Source organism: Sus scrofa, chromosome 3 (genome assembly GCF_000003025.6).
Source record: "Sus scrofa isolate TJ Tabasco breed Duroc chromosome 3, Sscrofa11.1, whole genome shotgun sequence".
Taxonomy (NCBI): Eukaryota; Metazoa; Chordata; class Mammalia; order Artiodactyla; family Suidae; genus Sus; species Sus scrofa.
In genome coordinates, this window is record NC_010445.4 from 46,861,022 (window position 1) to 46,882,705 (window position 21,684).

At 46.0% G+C, this 21,684-nt stretch overlaps 1 protein-coding gene across 2 annotated transcripts in view; it reads right to left on the reverse strand.

Annotated features, from left to right (window-relative positions):
* Positions 1-21,684, reverse strand: part of NCAPH (non-SMC condensin I complex subunit H) — a 40,621-nt gene that overhangs the window by 8,634 nt on the left and 10,303 nt on the right. For both annotated transcript variants that reach the window (XM_021087093.1, XM_021087094.1), the window contains exons 2-12: positions 19,985-20,228; positions 19,732-19,822; positions 18,947-19,039; positions 18,496-18,634; positions 17,716-17,840; positions 9,092-9,281; positions 8,065-8,156; positions 7,091-7,296; positions 2,786-2,934; positions 2,000-2,106; positions 850-972 (exon numbers count right to left, since the gene is read on the reverse strand). In XM_021087093.1, coding sequence (XP_020942752.1) covers positions 850-972; positions 2,000-2,106; positions 2,786-2,934; positions 7,091-7,296; positions 8,065-8,156; positions 9,092-9,281; positions 17,716-17,840; positions 18,496-18,634; positions 18,947-19,039; positions 19,732-19,822; positions 19,985-20,228 — 1,559 coding nt within the window. The remainder of the gene's footprint in view (positions 1-849; positions 973-1,999; positions 2,107-2,785; positions 2,935-7,090; positions 7,297-8,064; positions 8,157-9,091; positions 9,282-17,715; positions 17,841-18,495; positions 18,635-18,946; positions 19,040-19,731; positions 19,823-19,984; positions 20,229-21,684) is intronic.

Consider the following 21,684-nt stretch of genomic DNA (forward strand, 5'->3'; position numbering starts at 1 on the left):
CATCTTCACATCTGAATAAGCAATTACCCCCTAGGCCAGGTTCTTCACTGTTCATAATAAGGGCTTGAGGGAGGAACAGGTAGCTTGTGGCCAGGAGAAGCAGCTGGGGCTTGGGCCAGGTGTGGTGAAGTGTCCTCCCATCTCCCTTCAGCTCCCCAGCAGACTGGTTCTGCTCCTCCACCTCATGAGTCGAGGGTCCAGTATGGTTACCCTGGCAACAGAACTCGCACTTGCTGCTTAGCATCACCAGAGGAGGGAGCATCCCAGGCAAAGGAAATGAATAGCCACTGGGCTGCAGTGGAAGCTGCTCTTAGAGCACCGATCTGATCAGCCATGGAAGGAGCTTGGGCAGCATGTGCAGCACCAGGGAACCCAAGGACCATATGGTCAGATGCTTGGCATCTACATCACCTGCATATAACAGCAGGCTTGCATCTACACCTGGATCACAGGGAGGCAACATGAGCTGGGGAAAGCATCTGGCTAGTGAATCCACAACTATCATGAGAAACTGACAGAATCAAAGACTAAAGAAATAACTAACATCTTGTAAAAACCTTGACAAAAACTTGTTTAGCACTCTGCATTTTGGCATATAGGCCTGAGTGTCCAGCAATCCAACCAGGGGAGATATCTGCAAGTCTTGAGCATGTGTCTGTCCTACAAGATTTTCCCTCTAGCTCTGCCTTCCGATGTATCTCCCGGAGATGCCCCTGGACTAACACAAACTCCTTGCACTCTTGCCATCACCTCAAAGGCATAGACAGTCACACTATCAGCCACTTGATACCTCTGATGCTATGAACAGGTTTAACAATGTGACTTTAAGGAATCAATGAACAGCCTTACCCTGGTGCCTGGTTTGAGATGCAGCTGGACAAGACTTTCAGTCTCATAGTGGAAATCTGTAGGAAGAGTGGTGGCTCTCCAATTCTGGTTCTCCAAAGTGGACTTGCTCAGAATAGTAGCAGCCTATTAATAAAAAACAAAAAAAAAAAAAGCTTTTAGCCATCTTTAATAAAAATGGTCTCTATTTTCATTTTTTGTTTTTGAAAGGCCTTTGGGAAGGGTTTGGGTAGCACTCATCTACCATCAGAGTTCTTATTTATATGTAAAGGAGTGATTCTGTCAGATATTATTTATATTCTAAACTTGATTCTCTCTGCCACTGAGTTTGGGACTATTTCTTAATTCCTCCAGAAACTGAGGGAGAATGAAGCCATCCATTTAACTCTGAGTTAAATTCATAATGAATTTTTTAAAAATCACATCTGAGGAGTTCCCATTATGGCGAAGCAGGAACGAATTCGACTAGGAACCATGAGGTTGCAGGTTCGATCCCTGGCCTCGCTCAGTGGGTTAAGGATCCAGTGTTGCCGTGAGCTGTGGCATAGGTTGCAGACGTGGCTTGGATCTGGCATTGCTGTGGTTCTGGCATAGGCCAGTGGCTACAGCTCTGATTAAACCCCTAGCCTGGGAACCTCCATATGCCGTGGATGTGGCCCTAAAAAGGACAAAAAGACAAAAAATTAAATAAATAAATAAATAAAAATCCCATTTGGGAGTTCTCTTGTGGCTCAGCAGGATCCAGCATTGTCACTGCAATGGCTTAGGTCACTGCTGTGGTGGGGGTTCAATCCTTGGCCTGGTAACTTCCACATGCTATGGTAAAAGGTAAAGAGGAGTGCAAAGAGTAATTTAAGAAATGATAATAAACCCAGCACAGGGAGTTGCCGTTGTGGCACAGCTGAAACGAATCCAACTAGCAATGATGAGGTTGTAGGTTCTATCCCTGGCCTCACTCAGTGGGTTAAGGATCTGGTGTTGCCTTGAGCTGTGGTGTAGGTTGCAGATGTGGCTCAGATCCTACGTGGCAGAGGCTGTGGTGTAGGCTGGCAGCTGTAGCTCCGATTCGCCCCCTAGCCTGGGAACCTCCGCATGCCACAGGTGCGGCCCTAAAAGCAAAACAATCAAACAAACAAAAAAACCCAGCACAAACCTTTGTTTTTCGAAAATAGACATGAAAGTCAATATCATCATCAAAGTCGATTTCAAAATCCTTCTTTGCACTCTTCTTTCTGTTCTCTGATTGTGAGGTAGTATCTTCTGCAGAAATGAACACAGATGTCAACACTGCTCACCTCTGTGGCCTGTTTCTTCATCTTATAAAATCACTTGACAGGCTTATTACCCACAAGACAGAATTTGTGTCTGAGCATCACAACAGCACTAGGAAAGGCAAATCATATATCTAATTTTCATCTTTAACTAATAATTTGTGTTTTTGCTTAAAAAAAAAAAAAGGCACAGTAAAAAATCTTTTTTTTTTCTTCAGAGAGAGAATGCAAAACACCTAACACTGGCCTAGCGCTTCAGAGGGCTGCGGAGTGCTGCCTGTATACAGCCCGGTGGGCCCTCCGGAGCCTGGGTGTCAGTCCCACCTCAGGCCATTGTTTGAAGTCATGTGGGTAATGGGGCAGTAAAGTCACCAGCCAGCCCTCCTGACTGTTCCCACTCAGAGGCTTCAGCCTTAACTGATCTCCATCCCAGGCCAGGCCAACTAACTGCATTTCCCTTCCTGGGCTGAAATGCCAACTGTCTCGTCATCTGCACCATCTCTTCCTAAAGTTCCATCTACAAGTATGTACTGGAGTTCCTTGGTGGCTTAGTGGGTTAAGATCTCGCATCATCTGTGCTGTGGCGTACATCACTGCAGGTTCGATCCCTCGCCTGGGAACTTCTGCTTGCTGTGACCAAGGCCAAAAATACAAAAGGAAGTACGTACGTTTGTGTCGTGGTCTAAAGCGCCAGTGATCTGGGCCAGCCCACATCGACATGGTTCGAGGGCTGAAGTAGGAATACTCTCCAGGTTTCATGGATAGAAGAGGACACATGGTCCAAATGTCTCCATCCCCGAGAGGAATCGTTTCTTCTCTGCAACATACATGAAATCATGTTTTATTGTATTGACATGGAAAGCAGCAAAGGATGCAGCTGAAGACTCTACCTATTTTTCCACAAGTGAGCAACATTTCTAAGAATAAATCCAAAATAATACTTCCTCATTGGCGTTTCTGCTGTGGCACAACAGGATCAGCAGCATCTCTACAGTACTGGGACACAGGTTCCATCCCTGGCCTGGCACAGCGGGTTACGGATCTGGCAATGCTGCAGTTGTGGCATAGATCGCAATTGTGGCATGGATCTGATCCCTGGCCTAGGAACCCATATGCCTCAGGGTGGCCAAAAAACCAAAACCAAAAACAAAAACTTCATTATTAGCTTTTACTTAATCAGTGCTTTTGCTTCTCTTCATTTTACAATACGGTCCCAGTACTTTGGATATTTCAAAGTGCTTTATAAAATGCAAGTTTACCCATTTGAGAGACAAGAAAACTGAAACAGAAAAAAATTAAGTTTTTATATAAGACTAAAAGCTAGGAACTGAACGCAATTCCCTGAATCCCAGCCCCAGGATCTTTCCACACACAAGGCCTTCTGCCCCACAGTACAATAAATGCATTCCTCCTTCACCATCCTTCCACAAATGAGGCCTCCACTAGCACTGTTGCAGTCCCGACTGAAAGTGAAAAAGATGTTATTCTAATTTATGTCCCCCATGCGACTGGGGCTTCCCCCTTGCAATCTATTAAGGCATCAAGCTTTATTCTTTGCTGTGTCTGAAGGGTGTAACTGGCCAGTTTGGCAAGGCAGTCTTGGCTGGATTTTTGCCCTTTCGATAGGGTATTAGAACTTGTGAGGTAGCTTTCACCTGAAGGCCTCTGCCAGGTCAGAAAGCATGTAAGTGCTGCTGTACTGCCCTCTAAAGGTAAAGGCAACTTCACACAGTGAGGGCCTCTTCACCTGTACTGAGTCATACATATAAATCCCCCTTATATCAAGCCTTATGGAATTCAAAGGAGGACTTTGCCTTTATCTACACAATCTTTCTTTAAAAACCAGTAAACTGAAGTTCCCATTGTGATGCAGCAGAAACGAATCCAACTAGGAACCATGAGGTTGCAGGTCGATCCCTGGCCTCACTCAGTGGATTAAGGATCCAGTGTTACCATGAGCTGTGGTGTAGGTAGCAGACATGGCTCAGATCTGGCATTACTGTGGCTGAGGTGTAGGCCAGCAGCTGTAGCTCCAATTTGACCCCTAGCCTGGGGAGCTCCATATGCCCCAGGTGCGGCCCTAAAACACAAACAAAAAACCCCAGTAAATTGTATTTGTATATTTACTGTGTAATTAAAACAATTTTTGAAATTAAAATATACTAAAACATTTCCATTTCTAGTCTATAAATGACTAGCCAATGTTATTAAGCAGTAACTGTACTGGAGTTCCCCTGTGGCTCAGTGGGTTAAGGACCCAGTGTTGTCACTGCCGTGGCATGGGCTCAATCCCTGGCCTGGGAACATCCACATGCCACAGCGAGGCCAAAAAAAAAAAGAAAAACAGTAATAACTGTACTACACTGTATTGCATTTCTCCCAGAAGGAGAAAAATGGCTTTAGGAGCATCCCCACTCAGTTCTCACATATTTTTCTGATAAAGCATTGACAGTCAGCCTGGGAATTTATTGCATACTTAAAGGGAAAGCTATAAAGAGCTTGGCTCTCATCTTCTGAGTCTGTGGGCCAGAACTGGAGTGAGTGAGGCCTTGGAGGCTTGAACTCCAGTCTTTCAATATTTCTTTCAGTACACAATGCCAGGGGGCAGGCACCTACCTGGTCCTGACTCTCTCACTCAACAACTAACATAATCCAGTCCACCCCTCCATCAAGCTTCTCTATTCCCCTCTGGAGGAAGTCTTTATTTCTTCTACCTGCTCCTCCCCCAACCACAGGGCCCCTCCTTCAGTTCAGCACCAGTTGAGTCATTCTGCACTGACAACTGCAGGTTAAAGATCTCCCAGCTGCCTCCTAGCACATTACCCAATGTGCAGTAGAATGCCTCATGTTTGCAAGCACGGAGCAGGCTGTGGTCTGAGCTCAGACCACAGACTAGATCTTTAACCACAGCAAGAACCTTACAAAAGCACGCCTGCACCGCAGAGATCAGCTAGAGACACATGGCCTGTGCTGCTGCTGCTGAAGGGGGGTTGACCGGGGGGCAACTGAGCTGCCCTTCAACATAAAGCATTTCTCAGATGTGTTCTTATCAATGTATACGCACGGTGGTCAAAGTGACGTCACCCAGGGACCAATCAAATGGGCATCCCACAAGCACTGGTACTTAGAATTCAGCATTGCCCTGCCCCATCTTGAGCAAGAGAAGCCCTTAAAGACCATCCACAGAGTAGTGTTTTCAACCCTGGGCACACAGTACAAACACCAGGGAGATTTGGGGAAATCATGATGCAATGCCTGACCTCAGAGACTCTTCATTAAGTGCTCTGGGGTGGAGCCTGCCATCCACAGCTCATTATGCACAGCCAGGATTGGTCAAGGATGCTAGGCGACTCACAGCTCCAGCCCATTACTTAAACTCTCTGAGCCTGTTACCTCATAGGTAAAATAGGAATAACAGGACCTAATGACAGGGCTGCTGTAAGGCTTAAGTGATTACATTTTTATATATTATATGAATTATTTGAAATAATGCAGGTAGCGCAGCTGACAGTATGTCTGGCACAAAGTCAGAATAATAAAGAGCTCAATAAGCAGCAGATACCACTACTACCATCTAGTCCCAACCCTTCATTTTACGGGTGAGAAAACAAAGTCCCCAAAGGTCATGTCACATGCCCCACATCTCACAGCTATCCCTGGCAGGGTCAGGTCCAGTTCAGTTCACTTGCTGAGCTCCCGGGAAAGGCCAGAACTATACCAAGGGTAGGGATTTCAAGATGGACAAAACCTACCCTTTCTCACTTCTTAGAAAACAGGATGGGAAACGGATAAAATCACAGGTCTGGAAATGGTACAGATCAGGTGAGAATGGTCCTAAAGGGCTGAGGTGGGAGATTTGGTCTGGAGGTCCAAACGTTCAGCCCCTCCACCTGACTCAGATTTGAAGAGGCACTGCCAATCAAATCATTACCACATGGGCAGACAAAGCTCTAGAAAGCAATCTCTCACCCAGGAGATGCTCAAGAAGTGCTCTTGAAGGCATTTTTGCCTCAGTGGGACATTATACTGGACAACTTCTCAAGTTTCACCCATGTTAAGCCAGCTGGGCTGTCCCCAGTCAAGGCTGGCCAAGCTGCTGCTAGAGGCACAGGAGTTATCGGAGGGTCTGTTTGTTCTAGTCTCATGGAATCAGCTACACCCAGACCCACTCAGGCCCTTTAGAGGCCCTTGGCACTGCACAGTTGTGGAATCCTGCTTCCAGATCATATTCAGAATTAAAACAATACTAGTCTATGAAATACCTACAATAAATGCCAACAAAGTTCTCGTTTTCTTAGGATGCTTACTAGAATAATCAAAAGCTAAATTACTGGTGACCAATTCTACCACCTCCCCCACCCCATATGCTCAATTTTACCTGCTTTCCTCATCCCCAGTCTGTCTAATGACCCAACACAGCCCAACCCCCTCTTTTGCCCCTTCAGGCTAGGGCCACCTTTTTCTTTTTTTTTATAATCAACACATAAGCCTATTTCTCTTCTTTTTTTTGGGGGGGGGGTGCCCACAGCATGTGGAAGTTCCTGGGCCAGGGATCAAACCCGAATCACAGCAGTGACGATGCCAAATCCTTAACTGCTAGGCCACCAGGGAATAAGCCTATTTCTGTCTATAACTGATTTAGAGGGGTCTGCACAAAGCCAGACAGGTGCAGGGTGTTGAAAGGGAACATGACCCATGCTACCAAAATGGAGCTGTGAGGACAGCCACCACTGAAGTAGCTACTATGTCCCCATTTCTATGCTTAGGAACTCTCGCAATGTCAGTTTTACAACCAATAAGTGGCTAAGCCAACATCCAAAGGAAAGTTGATTCCACCGTGAGTCAGAATGGCTCGGCCTGTGTGAAAACATGGACACCAGCCCAGCCAATAACAGAGACCAAATTAGACTGTCCCAGCAGGAAATCTGGGAGAACTCCTCTGGGAACATTTCCTGTGGTCCTGAGCGCCTTACCGGCAGCTTTGAACGTTGCAGGGCTCCTTCCAGCTCCTGAACTCAGTGTGATCCCCTGCTGCAGTGTGGTCCAGTTCATCGTTCGCATCAAAGTCATCCTCCAAGGGCCCATCAGGGAAGTCCCCGCAGTCACTCTCCTCCACCTCGGCGTTGACATCAAACACCTGATCGTTCTTCTTAAACTTGTCCACCAGGGCCGACACTGACTGGAAGGGACAAAAAGCTCCCCAGTTCTCCGCATTCCCATCCCCCCACCCCACTGCTGGAGGAACCGCCCCTCTGGAGGTGCCTTCTCCCCCCGCCGCCCCGGAGCCAGCGTTCTCAGGACAGCAAAGCTCGGAGGAAGTTCATATTGTGCAGCACAGGATGAAGCTGCATTGTCGTTAAGGTACATTTTGTAAAACATGAAATGGGAATCTGCATCCTTTAACTACATGTTTAGAGAAAACAGTTTTCCATGGAGACCATTTATTTTGGAAGTTGTAGTTAAGCAGGCTAAAGGGGGCCAGGCTAAAAATACACAGAGGAAAGCTTTACACATGACAATTTCTCAGGAAACTCTGTGCCAAGGGACTCAACCCTGAAGAGCAGGAAATTCCTCGAACTGACAGCAGCCTAAGAGACCAGAGGCCACTGCGACAAGCATGTTGGAGAGAGAATCTGCTAACAATCACACACCCAGGAAGAGAAGGGCTGCCTCACCCTAGGGAAGCAGACAAGAGGCACAAAGTTGATCCCAGGGCTCATCAGGCTGTATAACGGGCCTGCTGGAGCACACAGCCCCACCCCCACTTCCCCAGAATCAAGTCCCCATGGATGTGCCAAATGAAATATCTTCTGTACTGCTGGCTAAACAAAAATGATGCCATAGTTTTGGTTCCCATTGGGCAGAATTAACCTGAGGCCATCTCACCAAAACCACGAGCTGTTGGAGAAATGCCCAGGGCCCCTAGAAGTCCAAAAATTGACCACACCTCATTATGTGTTTCGCTGTCCCATTTAGTGAACTGGAACCCGGCCAGGGAAGGGCAGATCTGGCGATCCTCCACACATTGCTGCAGGGGCGCTGGAGGCAGGAAGATCAGAAAGGGTCAGAGCAGGCCAGACGCACGCCTCACCCCAAGATGACCAGCGGGAGGTGGAGGCACAGCCACTCCTGTTCTCTGGCAGAGGCTGGCTGACGGCCGATCTGTGTCGCAGACTGCTCTCCTGGGAGAGGGCGTGCACTCAGGCACACACCGGCGCTAGAGGCAAGCTCCTCACTGGCATTCCAGGAATTAGGAAATCACTACAGCAGAAACCTGAAGCACAGACATTTGACTCTGACATGGACTCCATGCCCTATGCGGGAGCTGGGAAATCAAAAAGCCTTCCTCAAAGCATCCCAGTGCACAGGCCATTATGCGGGGCAGTTTGCTTTAGTCCCAAACTCAGCTAGGAACAGATAACCTACCTACCTCACAAGATTACAGCACCAGGTGAATGCATACGCTTGGACAACTGTTACACTTCGCACATTTTAGACAAGAATGGACAGGAGGAGAAAAGAACATCTGCATAGCCCTCCAGGAAGAGGATCAATTTCGTGCAACACACATGAATCATTCAAGCCAGTATAAGGGCCTGACAATAGGACAGGTCCCTTCTCAGACCAGCACAGAGGATTCTGAAAACAACTCACAAAGCCCTCTTCTCCCCAGGACCCCCTGGATGAGTAACAAGTAAACACAAGGCCTCTGGCTCAGCAAAGCTCTTAAAGTCCCTTTCCCAAATCCAAACTCTGAGCCTCCAGGATTAGCCCCAGGCTCCAATTGGTGATCCTGAGATTTGGCGGCTAATGGGGCACCTGAAGGACAGGGTACATACAGGCCACGAGGATTGGCTACCACTGTCTTAGACTCCAAAATGCCCACTTTGGTGTAATGGGCTTGCTACCCCCACAATTACATAGAGGCTTCTCTGATGACTAGACTGCTCTGGTGAAAGGCAACAAGGACTTACCTTTTAAATCGGTCATCTCCACCCAACCTAAATCGGGCAACTCCGGGGGTTCTCCGGTGGAGAGAGTCTGGACATCGGAGGGGAAGAGCAGCTCACTGCTATAGTCGTGGCAGTGCAGGGTGGAGAGAAACACCCCTGCTGTGCTGCACTCATCAAACGAGGCTGCCGTCTTCTGGAACATGGGATCCACCTGAGCACAAAAACAGGGACCTTAAGAACTATGGGAGCAGCCAAAGGAGACAGAAAATCTCATTCATTAGACCAGCTCATCCACAGCTGCATACACTGGATTGAAATGCCTCTGCATGTGATCAAAACAGGGGGAGGGGCTTTTTAACTGACCAGTTAAAAATCCCATCCCGGTTCAACAGGAAGGCTGTAGGACTTCCAATTATGGCTCAGAGGTAACAAACCCGACTGGAATCCAGAGGACACAGGTTCAATCACTGGCCTTGCTCAGTGAGTTAAGGATCCGACATTGCCTTAAGCTGTAGTGTAGGTCACAGATGCAGCTTGGATCTGGCGATGCTGTGGCGTAGGCTGGCAGGTGCAGCTCGGATTTGACCCTTAGCTTGGGAACTTCCATATGCCTCGGGTGCCGCCCTAAAAAAAAATAAAATAAAAAAGGAATGTGGTCAGAATGTATGTGGTCAGATAGATAATGGTACATGACTCTACAACACAGAAAATAGTAATGGGCTTACACAGCGTCAGTCTACCCATATACAATATACCTGGACAGTATCCTTTCTGCTGGTCCCTTTCCACAGTCACTGTTTATAAACCTCCAGCAGAATGCTACCACAACAAATTCAGCTGACTTAAAAAGCCTATGTTATAGATCTGTTCACAAGATCCACCATTCTTTTATAATTTTTAAAAAATTTGTTATTTTTTCTTTTTATAGATGCACCTGTAGCACATGGAAGTTTCTGGGCCAGGGTCAAATCAGAGCTGCAGTTGTGGCCTACACCACAGCCAAAGCAACACTGGATCTGAGCCACATCTTCAATATACACCTCGGCCTGCAGCAACGCCAGATCCTTAGCCCAGAGTGAGGCCAAGGATCCAACCTGAATCCTCAGAGAGACAACGTCAGGTCCTCAACCCACTGAGCCACAATGGGAACTCCTCAATCATTCTTTTAAGCAGAAATATTTTCAGGAAGTTCCTGTGTGGTACATTGGGTTAAGGATCTAGCACTGCCACAGCTGTGGCACAGGTTCAACCATGCCTGTGGGGTTCGATTCCTGGACTGAGAACTTGCACATGCCACAAGTGAGGCCAAAAAAAAAATGTTCAAAGATTTGGAAGAACACAACTAAGAGATCCTGGCAAAGGATAGGCAGAGTCAGCAGGGCTAGATGGCTGGGTTAGACATAGAACAGGTTATGAGAAGACACCCAAGGCTGGGTCAAGATGCAGAAGTGGCTTAACCATGTGTCACCAAGCCCCCAAACAGAACACGGACAGGGCAAGGCACAAGTATGTGTGGCACGAGGGCAGAGGCCACCTGGGACTCTGCAAGAGGCCCTGTGACAGGAAGAGGGTTGGGTACTGGGTTCACAGGTCTTCCTGAAGTCTCAGGATGTGGCTACTATGAAGAGAAGGGGACCTTAATTATGAGGCCAGATGTGGCTCTCTGGCTCTTCCCGGCCCCCTTAACCCTGAGCCCGACCTCAGCAGAGCTGGGATCCTTCTGCAGCTTCCGGATCTGCCAGTCCCAGAGCAGCACATAGGGCACCTCCACGTTCTACCTCCTTACCACTAACTCCATCATTCACACGACTGGGTTTTCCCCCCAGTGTGTTTCGGACACCTACCTCCTCCTCCCCACCCCAACTGCCACCAAGATAACCCTCATCTGAGCTCTCATCTCTCCCATTTCCTAACAGTGCCAGTAGTGTTATTCCCATTCCCTTCCCCAAATGCTCAGCAGAGCAACAGTTTCCCACCCAGAGCCCCACATCCCTAAAGGTCTTATGTAGGTGGTCAGTGAAACTCAGCATTTCAAAGAGCCAACACAGAAACTGTACACTGACCCATATTAGAGCTGAAAACACTAAGAAAACTTTCCTCACATCTGTCTAGAATTATACTGTATCAGTGTGAGAACAATGGCTCTTTCGTGTATATTAGATTTGACTTACATCTTCTGAGTGATTTGATGGGAAAATGAATTACTGCCAACTGCACAGTCTGAATAAACCAACTTTTTGAAACAAGGGTCCACAGCAAGTAAGAGAAATAGTAAAAGAAGGCCTTGATAGAAAGCAGACTACATGATAAATTCTAGGGCCGTTCCAGCCTTATTAGCAAATCCTCGGTTCTAGCCCAACTTGTACACTGTCCAGCTTCCTAAGGAACCAGAACTTTTCCTGCTTCGTGACCTTGGCTTACGCCTCTGCCTAGAATCACCTTCCTGTCACCACCTGACAAATACCTACCCTTCCTTCACAGCCCAGTGCAAATCTCACCTCTTCCGCAAACTCTGACCTCCACCTACTCTGGTCTCCCGAGTGTGTGCCTCCACCTTCCTTGCATTGTCTCTAGCTGTGCGATCCTGCTATGAAGCACTGAAGCAAGATCAGGCTAGAATCCCCGTGACAGCAAGAATCTCTACACAGTAGGGAGCCATGTCCAAAAAAGGATCAGCTTACACATGAACGAGGGTTCTCAACTGGTCTAGACGCACCCACTGAACATATGCTTTTCTGATCTCCAAGCCATCACCAAAAGAATGTGAGTTCAACAAACATATGAAACTTCAAATTTTAAGTCTGTGACCATCCCCTCCCCGGACCTTTTTCATCTTCCATCCTTTGGGCTATTATAGCAGATCACAGAGCAAAAAAAGCTTTCCAGGACTGGAGTTCTTGGTGTTTCTTCGAGACTCTGTTGGCTTGACTTGCTTAAATACACCACAGTCAGACACCTGCAGGCTTGGAGGGAGCAGCGCTGCTTGCTCTGTTGTCCTCTCTTTATAATGACAGGAGAGGGTGAAGAAGGCCTCCTCAGGCTGCCCAGAATTGGGTCAACCTGGTAAGAAAAAAAGGAATTTCCACCCATACTGCTCAATTGAATATTTCACTGTAGAACCAAAAGCACAAGCACAAATGACAGGGAAGGAAATATTCAGATTATCTGTGAAGGTGAAAAACAATGGGAGTTGAGGAAAGGAAGTGAGGTGGGAGAGAATTTGATGGCTCCCCTGCAGATGTGTGCAGCATGCTACCATGGAGAAAGCACAAACCCATTAGAACAAAACTCAGGGACACCTGTTTTTAGTTTAACGAAATGAGACTTGGAGCCTCTTCCCAGGCTGCAGAGCTCAGAGAGTGAAGACAGGATCTGAACACTACATCATCTGCCTCCAAATGCGGCATGAGACCCAGAAAGAGGAAAAGCGAATAACTTCCTCCTGCAAAAGTGCCCAGTACCCTCACCTCCACCTGCCTCATTGGCCTTGGCCTCCCCACTCATCCACACATGGTCCTCACACCAACACAGGCTAGAGAACCGCCCTGCGAAGCCCAGTAAACAGCTGCCCACCCTGACCTAGCGTGGCAAGGCCCCCTCCCTCCTCATCGCTGCCATCTTTCCGAGATGATGTCACTCTTAAGGGAGTGATAACTAGTTCTTGGGGGGAAGGTGAAAAAAATCTTATGAAAACTTCTGCCTCTCTAAACCTCAAGCTTACCTGACAAAATCACGCCTTAGTAATCCAAGGAAGAGTAAGAACAAAATATCTAAAAAGGTGGGGGGGGGGCGCCCCACTGGTCATTACGTTATGACAAGAGCCTGGGAAGCACTGCTCTAATGCAACTGCCCGTCAAGGATGCTGCCTCCCCGGCAGGCCTCCCCAGCCAGGCTGCTTCCTCTTCCGTGGCCTCACACCACTGGCCTAGAAGGTGAATTTCTTGCTCACTGAAGCAGCTTCAGGACGATTCTCCTCCCCAGTTCCTACAACCCTCAGCTTTGAACATAATGTTAGACTCTACCACCCTCTGCCATCTGTATTGCAGTGTCTTCCAATCCCCAGACCAAGCCCTTCTTAGAAGATCTGAATATTAACCCCTGGCTCATTACGAGTCTACAACTTTACCGCAGTCGTAGTTTTTGGTGGTTTCAATATTCGTGGTGACCCATCCAATACTCTCTCTAGCCTCTCAATCCTCTCCTCCAGCAGTCCTGTGCCTCAGCTGAAAAGCCCAAAAACTCGAGGGATCCTAGCATGAGCCCACACCTCCTCTGCCTCTCACTCCCTGGCCTGTTCTCCCAATTGAATCATTAACCATGACCACAACCTCTCCAGAAGCTCAATTCCAAGTGCCTCGCCAACAACCACCTTTTGTCTTTCCAGCCTGTACCATCTTGTCTCCAGCACCAGAAGCCTTTGACCCCACCAGGCTCTACAATCTGCTGGTCACCTAGCTTTATGCTGTCCCCCAGATACCTCCTTTCCCAGCAAAAACTGCATAAGCGATGCTGACAACCACCTCCTTGCATGTGCTCTTAACTCCAGCGCCCCTTTCAGCTGTGTCACACTCAGCTAAACACACCCTCTGTTAAATCCAGCTTGCTTCAGACTCCATGCTTGCACCCCCCCCCCCAGCTAATTATGGCTGGAGAAAGACACAAAGCCGTCCTGACTGACCTCACCTTAAATCCACCCGCCACTGTCCTCAAGGAGACCCCGAGTGCTGTCTGGCCATCAAACTACAACTCCCTGGTCCATCCACTCACCCATCCTCCTGGACAACTCTCTATACTTTATTCTCTCTAATCTCCAACACTTCCTCCATTTTACTCACGGTCATTTGATGATCTGGCTTATTTCATTGTTGGGAGCATGGGGCATGGGAAGGGAGACACAACCAGAAGAGAATGCTCCCACGTGTGCACACTCAAACCCCACCTCTCGTCAGCCATGGCCTCCTCAGCTGAGCCCCAGCCATACAGTCTACTCCGTGCCCTTCTCACCTGCTCCGACGCCAGTCCAGCATTTCTCCTCACTTTTCCTCATCATCAATAATTCCTTCTCCACTAGACTGCCACAACAAGTAAACATACTATCCATTCCCCCAATAAAAAAAAACAAGAGCAACAAAAGGCATTTTTCACAGAACTAGAATAACTCTAAAATTTGCATAGAAACACAAAAGACCCTGAACAGACAAAACAATCTTGAGAAAAAAGAAAAAGAGCTGGAGGAATAATCCTCCCAAACTTCCAACTGTACTTCAAAGCTATAGTAATCAAAACAATATAGTACTGACACTAAAATCAACAGAACAGAATAGATAGTCTGGAAATGAACCCACACACTCATGGTCAATTAATCTATAATAAAAGTGACAAGACTATGCAATGGAGAAGAGGCGGTCTCTTTAATAAGTGATGCTGGCAAAACCAGACAGCTAAATACAAAAATAAACTCAAAATGCATTAAAGAACCAAATGAAAGACCAAAAACCAAAAACTCCTAGAAGAAAACATAGAACACTCTGACATAAATCACGGGAGTGTTCTTTTGAATCTGCCTCCTAAGGCAAAGGAAACAAAAGCAAAAATAAACAAATGAGACCTAATTAAACTTAAAAGCTTTTGCACAGCAAAAGAAACTATTGACAAATTGAAAAGACAACCTAATGAATAGGAGAAAATACTTGGAAATGATGACCAATAACGGGTTAATATTCAAAAATATGTAAAAAGCTCACACAACTCAGTATCAAAAAAAAACAAACAACTCAATTAAAAAATGGGCAGAAGACCTGAACAGACATTTTTCCAGAGAAGAATTATAGATGGCCAACAGACACATGAAAAGATGCTCACCACTGACAGTCATCGGAGAAATGCAAATCAAAATCACAAAGAGCTATCAATCACCTCACAGTTGTCAAAATGGTTATTATCAAAAAGACCACAAACAGGAGTTCTTGTTGCAGCTCAGCAGGAATGAACCCATCTAGTATACACAAGGATTTGGGTTTGATCCCTGGCCTCACTCAGTGGGTTAAGGATATGGTGTTGCCACAAGCTGTGGCATAGGTTGCAGACACAGCTGGGATCTGGTGGTGCTGTGGCTGCGGCACAGGCCAGCAACTGCAGCTCCGATTCAACCCCTAGTTTGGAAACTTCCATATGCCACCATTGCAGTCCTAAAAGGCAAAAAAATAAAAAGAATATACTGTGCAAATAATGCAACCTCAGTTCTCTTGTGCCATAGCAGGTTAAGGATCCCGGCTTGGGTCGCTGCAGTGGCACAGGCTTGATCCCTGGCCCAGGAACTTCTACATGCAATGAATGTGGCCAATAATAATAACAATAATAACTGAAACAGCTTTTTTTTCTTCTTTTTCTGTTTTAGCTGCCCCTCGACATATGGAGTTCCCAGGCCAGGGATTAGATTTGAGCCACAGTTGCGACCTATGGCACTGCTGGATCCTTTAACCCACTGAGGCAGGTCAGGGATCAAACCTGCATCCTGGCACTGCAGAAACGCTGCCATTTCCATCGTACCACAGCAGACACTTCTGTTCTTTAAAGAACAAAAGCAATCAAAAAACTCTGGACTCTACTTTCCCTATCACTTGCCATCTCATTACTTTATAGCATAACTCTTTGAAAAAACTTTTTTTTTTTTTTTTTTTGTCTTTTCTTGGGCCGCTCCCGAGGCATATGGAGGTTCCCAGGCTAGGGGTCCAATCGGAGCTGTATCCACTGGCCTACGCCACAGCCACAGGAACGCGGGATCCCACCTACACCACAGTTCACAGCAACGCTGGATCATGAACCCACTGAGCAAGGCCAGGAATTGAACCCGCAACCTCATCGTTCCTAGTCAGATTCATTAGCCACTGCGCCACGATGGGAACTCCTGAAAAAACTCCTTATCAGTGTTTTCCTCCCTCTCTTTCCATTTGTTTCCCCCTGTGTAATTCATTAAGGAAAATTTCAAACCTGCAGGAATGCTGAATTAGTAATGTGAACCTTTGTGTAACTTTAACCTGGATTCCCCAGTGGGTAACCCTTTTCATATTTGCTTCCACCCCACTGCTCCAACAGAACCTTCTTGAAAGTAGATATTACAAGACTTTGCCTCTCTGCCAGTTAAGCTATTGCCACTTAGCTCCAAATCTACCTTCTATCGTATGCTCTGTGATGCTGGGTCTGAGACCATATTTCAGCTGTGCCAGCAGCTCCCTCTTGGGCTCCACCAAAAGGCAACACTAGAGGGAAACCACAGGGCTACAGGAAGGGGAAGGGGCCCAGTCCTTTCTGTAGGATTCCTGTTCCTGAGAGTGTCACCGAGTAGTGTATCTTCACCCCAACAGCAGCAGGTCCTACCTGAAGCAGTAGCTGAATATACTTTTACCCCACCCTCAGAGAACCAAGCTCATCGTGTGCCGATAAGAGATGCCAGCACCAGCCAGTATGCCCTCCTCCAAGGTCTAGGTCCTGGGCCCAGGAGCTCCTTCTCCAAACTAAGGGACCAACATCAGCTAAGCAGTACCCTTTCCTCAGAGGTCTGAATTGCAGCTGCACAAGGCCCTTCTCCAAGGTGACCATGGCCTCAGGCTGCCAAAATTGATACAGTCAACCATTCCCTCCTCCCTGAAACTCTCACTTGAACACCACACTCTCCTGGTTTTCCTTCATCTACTGGATGTTTCCTACTCAGCTTCCTGAATTTTTAAGATAGGGGTATCCCAGGCCCAGGGCTTTTTCCATATGGACTCATTCCCTTGGTGATCTACTCCAGTCCTGTGACTCTCCATTTATGAATGTTATGAATGGACTAGAGAAAGAAATAATCTAGTCCACCACTGTTGGGAGAATAAACTGTTACACTCCTTTTTTGAGGACAACAGATAGTGCATGTCTCAGAATTTTCTTAAAGATACACTCCAGAAGAATGCAAATATGTACAAGAATGTTCACTGAAACTATTTTCAGTAGCAATTTTTTTTTTTTTAATCCTGTAGCAAGATCTCTTTGCCTTAACTTAACTGTGCTAATTACAAGGAGGCCTCTGGTATCATTCCTTTAAGCAGATTCCTTAGGATTTGCTAAATCGTTTAAGGTTGCTTACAGCAAGGGCTCTGGATCACAGTTTCAAATCTCAGTTTACTAACTGTGTCATCTTGGACAAGTTACCCAACAGCCCTGCACCTCAATTAACTCTTCATAAAATGTAACAAGGATTCTGTGAGGACTGAATGGGGCAACAGAGGTCACAGGCCTAGGGCAGCACCGTGTACCCACTAGGCACATGATAAATGTCCGCTGTCATGGTCACTGCAGCAAGAACAGTGGAAGAAAACAGATGTTTTAATCAATGGATTTCTCAGTAATTTGCCATCTCATTCTACCCAGTCATGCTGAAATATGGAGGGAAAAACAGGGAGCTACCTTCTTCAGTCTCCACTGTAAAGGTAAAGGATGACAATGCAGAGACACTAGTTGAATATTTTATTCCCTCAAGGCCTGAACAAGCACCTACCAGCAAGACAGGTTTAGCCCGGCCAAGTTTCTGCCACTGAGGTTCTGAATTCGTCAGAGACCACACCAGGCACAAACTGTTACACTCCTTTTTTGTTTTGTGAGTTCCTCACCTCACACTTTCGATCTGCTGCAGATACGTTGAGGTTGTTTATATTCTGCTCTACGGTTTTACATGAGTGCTTCTTCCTTGGTTTCGGAGCCTTCTTGGTTGTTCCTGTTTCAACTGCACTTCCATCTAAAAGGAGCAATGGAGTTTCACTGTGACACAGCAGTTTAAGGATCCAGTGTTGTCACTGCAGCAACCTGAGTCACTGCTGTGGCACAGGTTTAATCCCTGGCCCAGGAACTCCACATGCCAACGTCATGGCCAAAAGTAAATAAATACACAAATATATTTTTAAAAAATAAAAAAAGAGGGAGCAAGACAATACACTGCAGGGGGTTGCTCTGAAGCATGTAATTGAACTTATCAATTTAAGTTCTTTAAAACTCTAAAAAGTGATGGTAATTGAAATGCATGCCATTCTCTCAAAGTAGCAGGCACATCTAACCCAGCTTACAGAGGAACCAAACTACTACAGTAAATATTTGGCTTCTGTTACAAGCCACTTTGCTTGTAAACACCCTGCCCCTTCAAATCAGAAGCTCCCTAGTTGGTGACATTTACTCAGTCTTTTATTTAGACAATCTTGTCTAAATAAAACGTAAATGCTTTTTATAAGGTCCTTCTCTTTTCCGAAGAAAAACAAATCTAATGCATAAGTATCTTCTCAAATACAATTCTGAAAACATCCATGAATTACTGTGACTTCATTCCAAGTATATGACTCAAATAACTATCTGCCACAACCTTTAAAAAGCCTCTCACAGCTAGATCCCAACCCACGTACCTGCACCATGGTCCTCTGCTTCTTCCGGACATGGTGCATCCTTGCCCAGGCCCCCGAGGACTCTGTACACATCGGCATGGACAGCATCTACACGCACAGCATAGATCTTGGTGCTGGCATCCAGAGTGCCAGCAGCCACCTAGTCAAACAAGCAGAGCTGTATTCATGGGGATCATAAGAAGTAACAGCTGAAAAGGACACAGCAATCTTCACAAAATATTTACTTGCCCTTAAGGAAAAAAATGACAGATTCTCCCAAGGTTGATAGAGAATAAACAGAACATAATGGAAACGTAGCGTCTCTACATATCATCAGTTTACAGAGGAAAGTAAAGTAGCAGCTAATAAAATGTCTTAAACAAGGAAGGCTCTCATGTATTTGTAGAATCAACTACTGTGCTATGCTAAGTATTAGAGATCATCGGCATTAATTCAAATATATCCTTCTTACTTTAAAGTTGGTTGGTTCGGCATCTTTCTGTTTAAGAATCTCTGACATAAAATCAATCAAGTGCAAGCCAAAAGCATTCTTGGTAGTGATTTTCTGAAAACAGAAAATTGCAGAAAGATTAGTTATTTATAGCCTAGGTTGTGTAAATAATGCTACCCTGCCAGGGGAAGCTAAGTTTTTAAACAGGCATATCCCACATCTCAACACAGGAATCAGTTCCCACAAACACTTAGAGACATGGCTAAACCCACACGTGTACTTCCTCATTCTCCAGGTCTAGAGTGACAGCACCCAACTCCTGAGTGTGCCTGTGTGCAGGCCCCGTTCTGAGCTGACACAAAGGGGCGCAATGACCCTCAGAACGACTCAGAGGTAGGGTCTAGTCTCACTCTCATTTTATAGTAAAGGACCCTACAGCACATTGGTTGGGCGACTTGACAAGGCCACACATCTTGTAATTGGCAGAGACAGGACTCCAACTCAGGCTAGATCTAGAACTTACAATTAGCCCACAACCCTACTATCTATCTACTGTTTAGCTCCAGAGCTCACACTATTAACCCCTACGCCATGCTGCCTCTCTAGACACACTGCAGGGGGCAGGCAACCTGTCAGAGGGGCACCAAAGGTCTATAATAAATAGTAAAACTACACTGAAAACACCAGCATTGAGTTGCAAAATAGAAGTGCACAATTACTGACAGTAGAGTCTCTACAGAATGGAGAAAGCCAGGTCTCCCAGATCAAGCTGCAACATCTTCACTGATAAACCAGCAGATACTCACATTTTCAGTGGACAGTTTGATACAGGTGGAGTAATGCTCAGTAATTTGTGTGTTTGTAAATTTAGGAATTGTTGCTGAAACATCAATATTCCTAAAGGAAAAACAAAAACAAAAAACTCTGGCAAGGATCATTGACAACACCATAACTTTTCAAAATCCAGACCGAGAATCCACCCAGTATAGGGGCAGTGCAAACTCATGCCACCCCCACATCAAGGTGGCTGCCACAACAAGGCAGCCAGCACCCACTCACCTGCTGGACGGGGACGCCAGCAAACGAGGCGAGTCTGTGCTGAACTGCAGGTCAAAGACCCTAGAGCGCCTCCGCTGCAGTCGCTCCTTTTCGTCATCATTCTGAGGAAAGTCTTCAAGGACTGGGGTGCCAGCAGTACTGAGAGGGGCCTTCCTGGGATGGGGCATGGAGAATACCCGCTCCGAAGGTGAGGAGGCGCTATGGGGGCGTCCTCGGGTCTCTGAAGGAGACTTATTCATTGTGGCTGACAGTGATGGAACAAAACACCTGCTCAGGATACCTTCAACAGCACATTTCCTACATCTAATGGGGGGCTTGGGAGCCCGTCCCAGGTGGAAGTTCACTGCACATTTCCTTCCAAGATCTCTTCCACCTCTAACATCCTATGGCTAGAACCTCTATGGCTCAGGTTTCTTGGGGGGCAGGGGGGTGATGAGTTTCTGATGCTTCCTTGCCAACCTGGACAAATAACCATTAAGTAGCTATTGTGAACCCAAAGCATTACAAAGGATATAAAGGTAGGGAAGAACTAAAAGTTGCTGCCTCTGATAAACTCATTAACAGAATGATAGTCATGTACAACCATAATGCCAGGCAAGGGAGAGAAGAAAACATGCTGAGATAAAGCTGAGGGATGGGCTATCAAGTCAGGCTAGGGTCTAATCCCAGCAGGGAGACAGAATATAAACAACACAGATAATGTAAAATAAACAGAATGTTCCAAACACCACCCACAGATTACTTGCTAACTGCAAAGGAGAAAACGTCCTTTACAACAAAAGATCTAGCAGTCAGCACCTTAACCAAGCAATCAGATATAGACTCTCTACAATTGAGACAACTCAGAGAGTTCGCTGGTGGCCTAGCATTAAGGACTCAGCACTGTCACTGCTGTGGTTCAGGTCCAATCACCTACCCAGGAACTTTGGTATGCTGTGAGCACGGTGAAAAAGAAATAAAAAAAATAAATAAAAAATGAAACAACTTGAAATTTACTCATCTCTTGATGGGACAAAATATAAAATTCAGGGCATCACTCACACAATATTTTTGCCAAAGGTATTTAACCTAAATTTAATTAAGAATTTAAACGTAACTTCCAGTTTATAAGAAATTTAAGGGCCAGCTGAACAAGTTAAGTAATATCAGAGGAAATATTTGGACAAATCCAGAATATGGGACAGTAACTGGCTTAGTCTCTTTAAAAAGTCAATGTTCAAGACATTTCTCCAAAGAAGACATATGCATGGCCAGTAGATACATGAAAAGATGCTCAACATTGCCAATTATTAGAGAAATGCAGATCAAAACTACGATGAGGTACCACCTCACACTGGTCAGAATGGCCATCATCAAAAAGTCTACAAACAATAAATGCTGGAGAGTGTGGAGAGAAAGGAACCCTCCTACACTATTGGTAGGAATGTAAACTGGTACAACCACAATGGAAAACAATATGGAGGGTCCTCAGAAAACTAAACATAGAACTACCATATGACCCAGCAATCCCACTCCTGGGCATATATCTGGACAAAACTATTATTCAAAAAGATACACAATATACACAGCAGCACTAGTCACAACAGCCAAGACATGGAAACAACCTAAATGTCCATCAACAATGGAATGGATAAAGCTGTGGTACATACATACAATAGAATACTACTCAGCCATAAAAAGAATGAAATAATGAAATAATA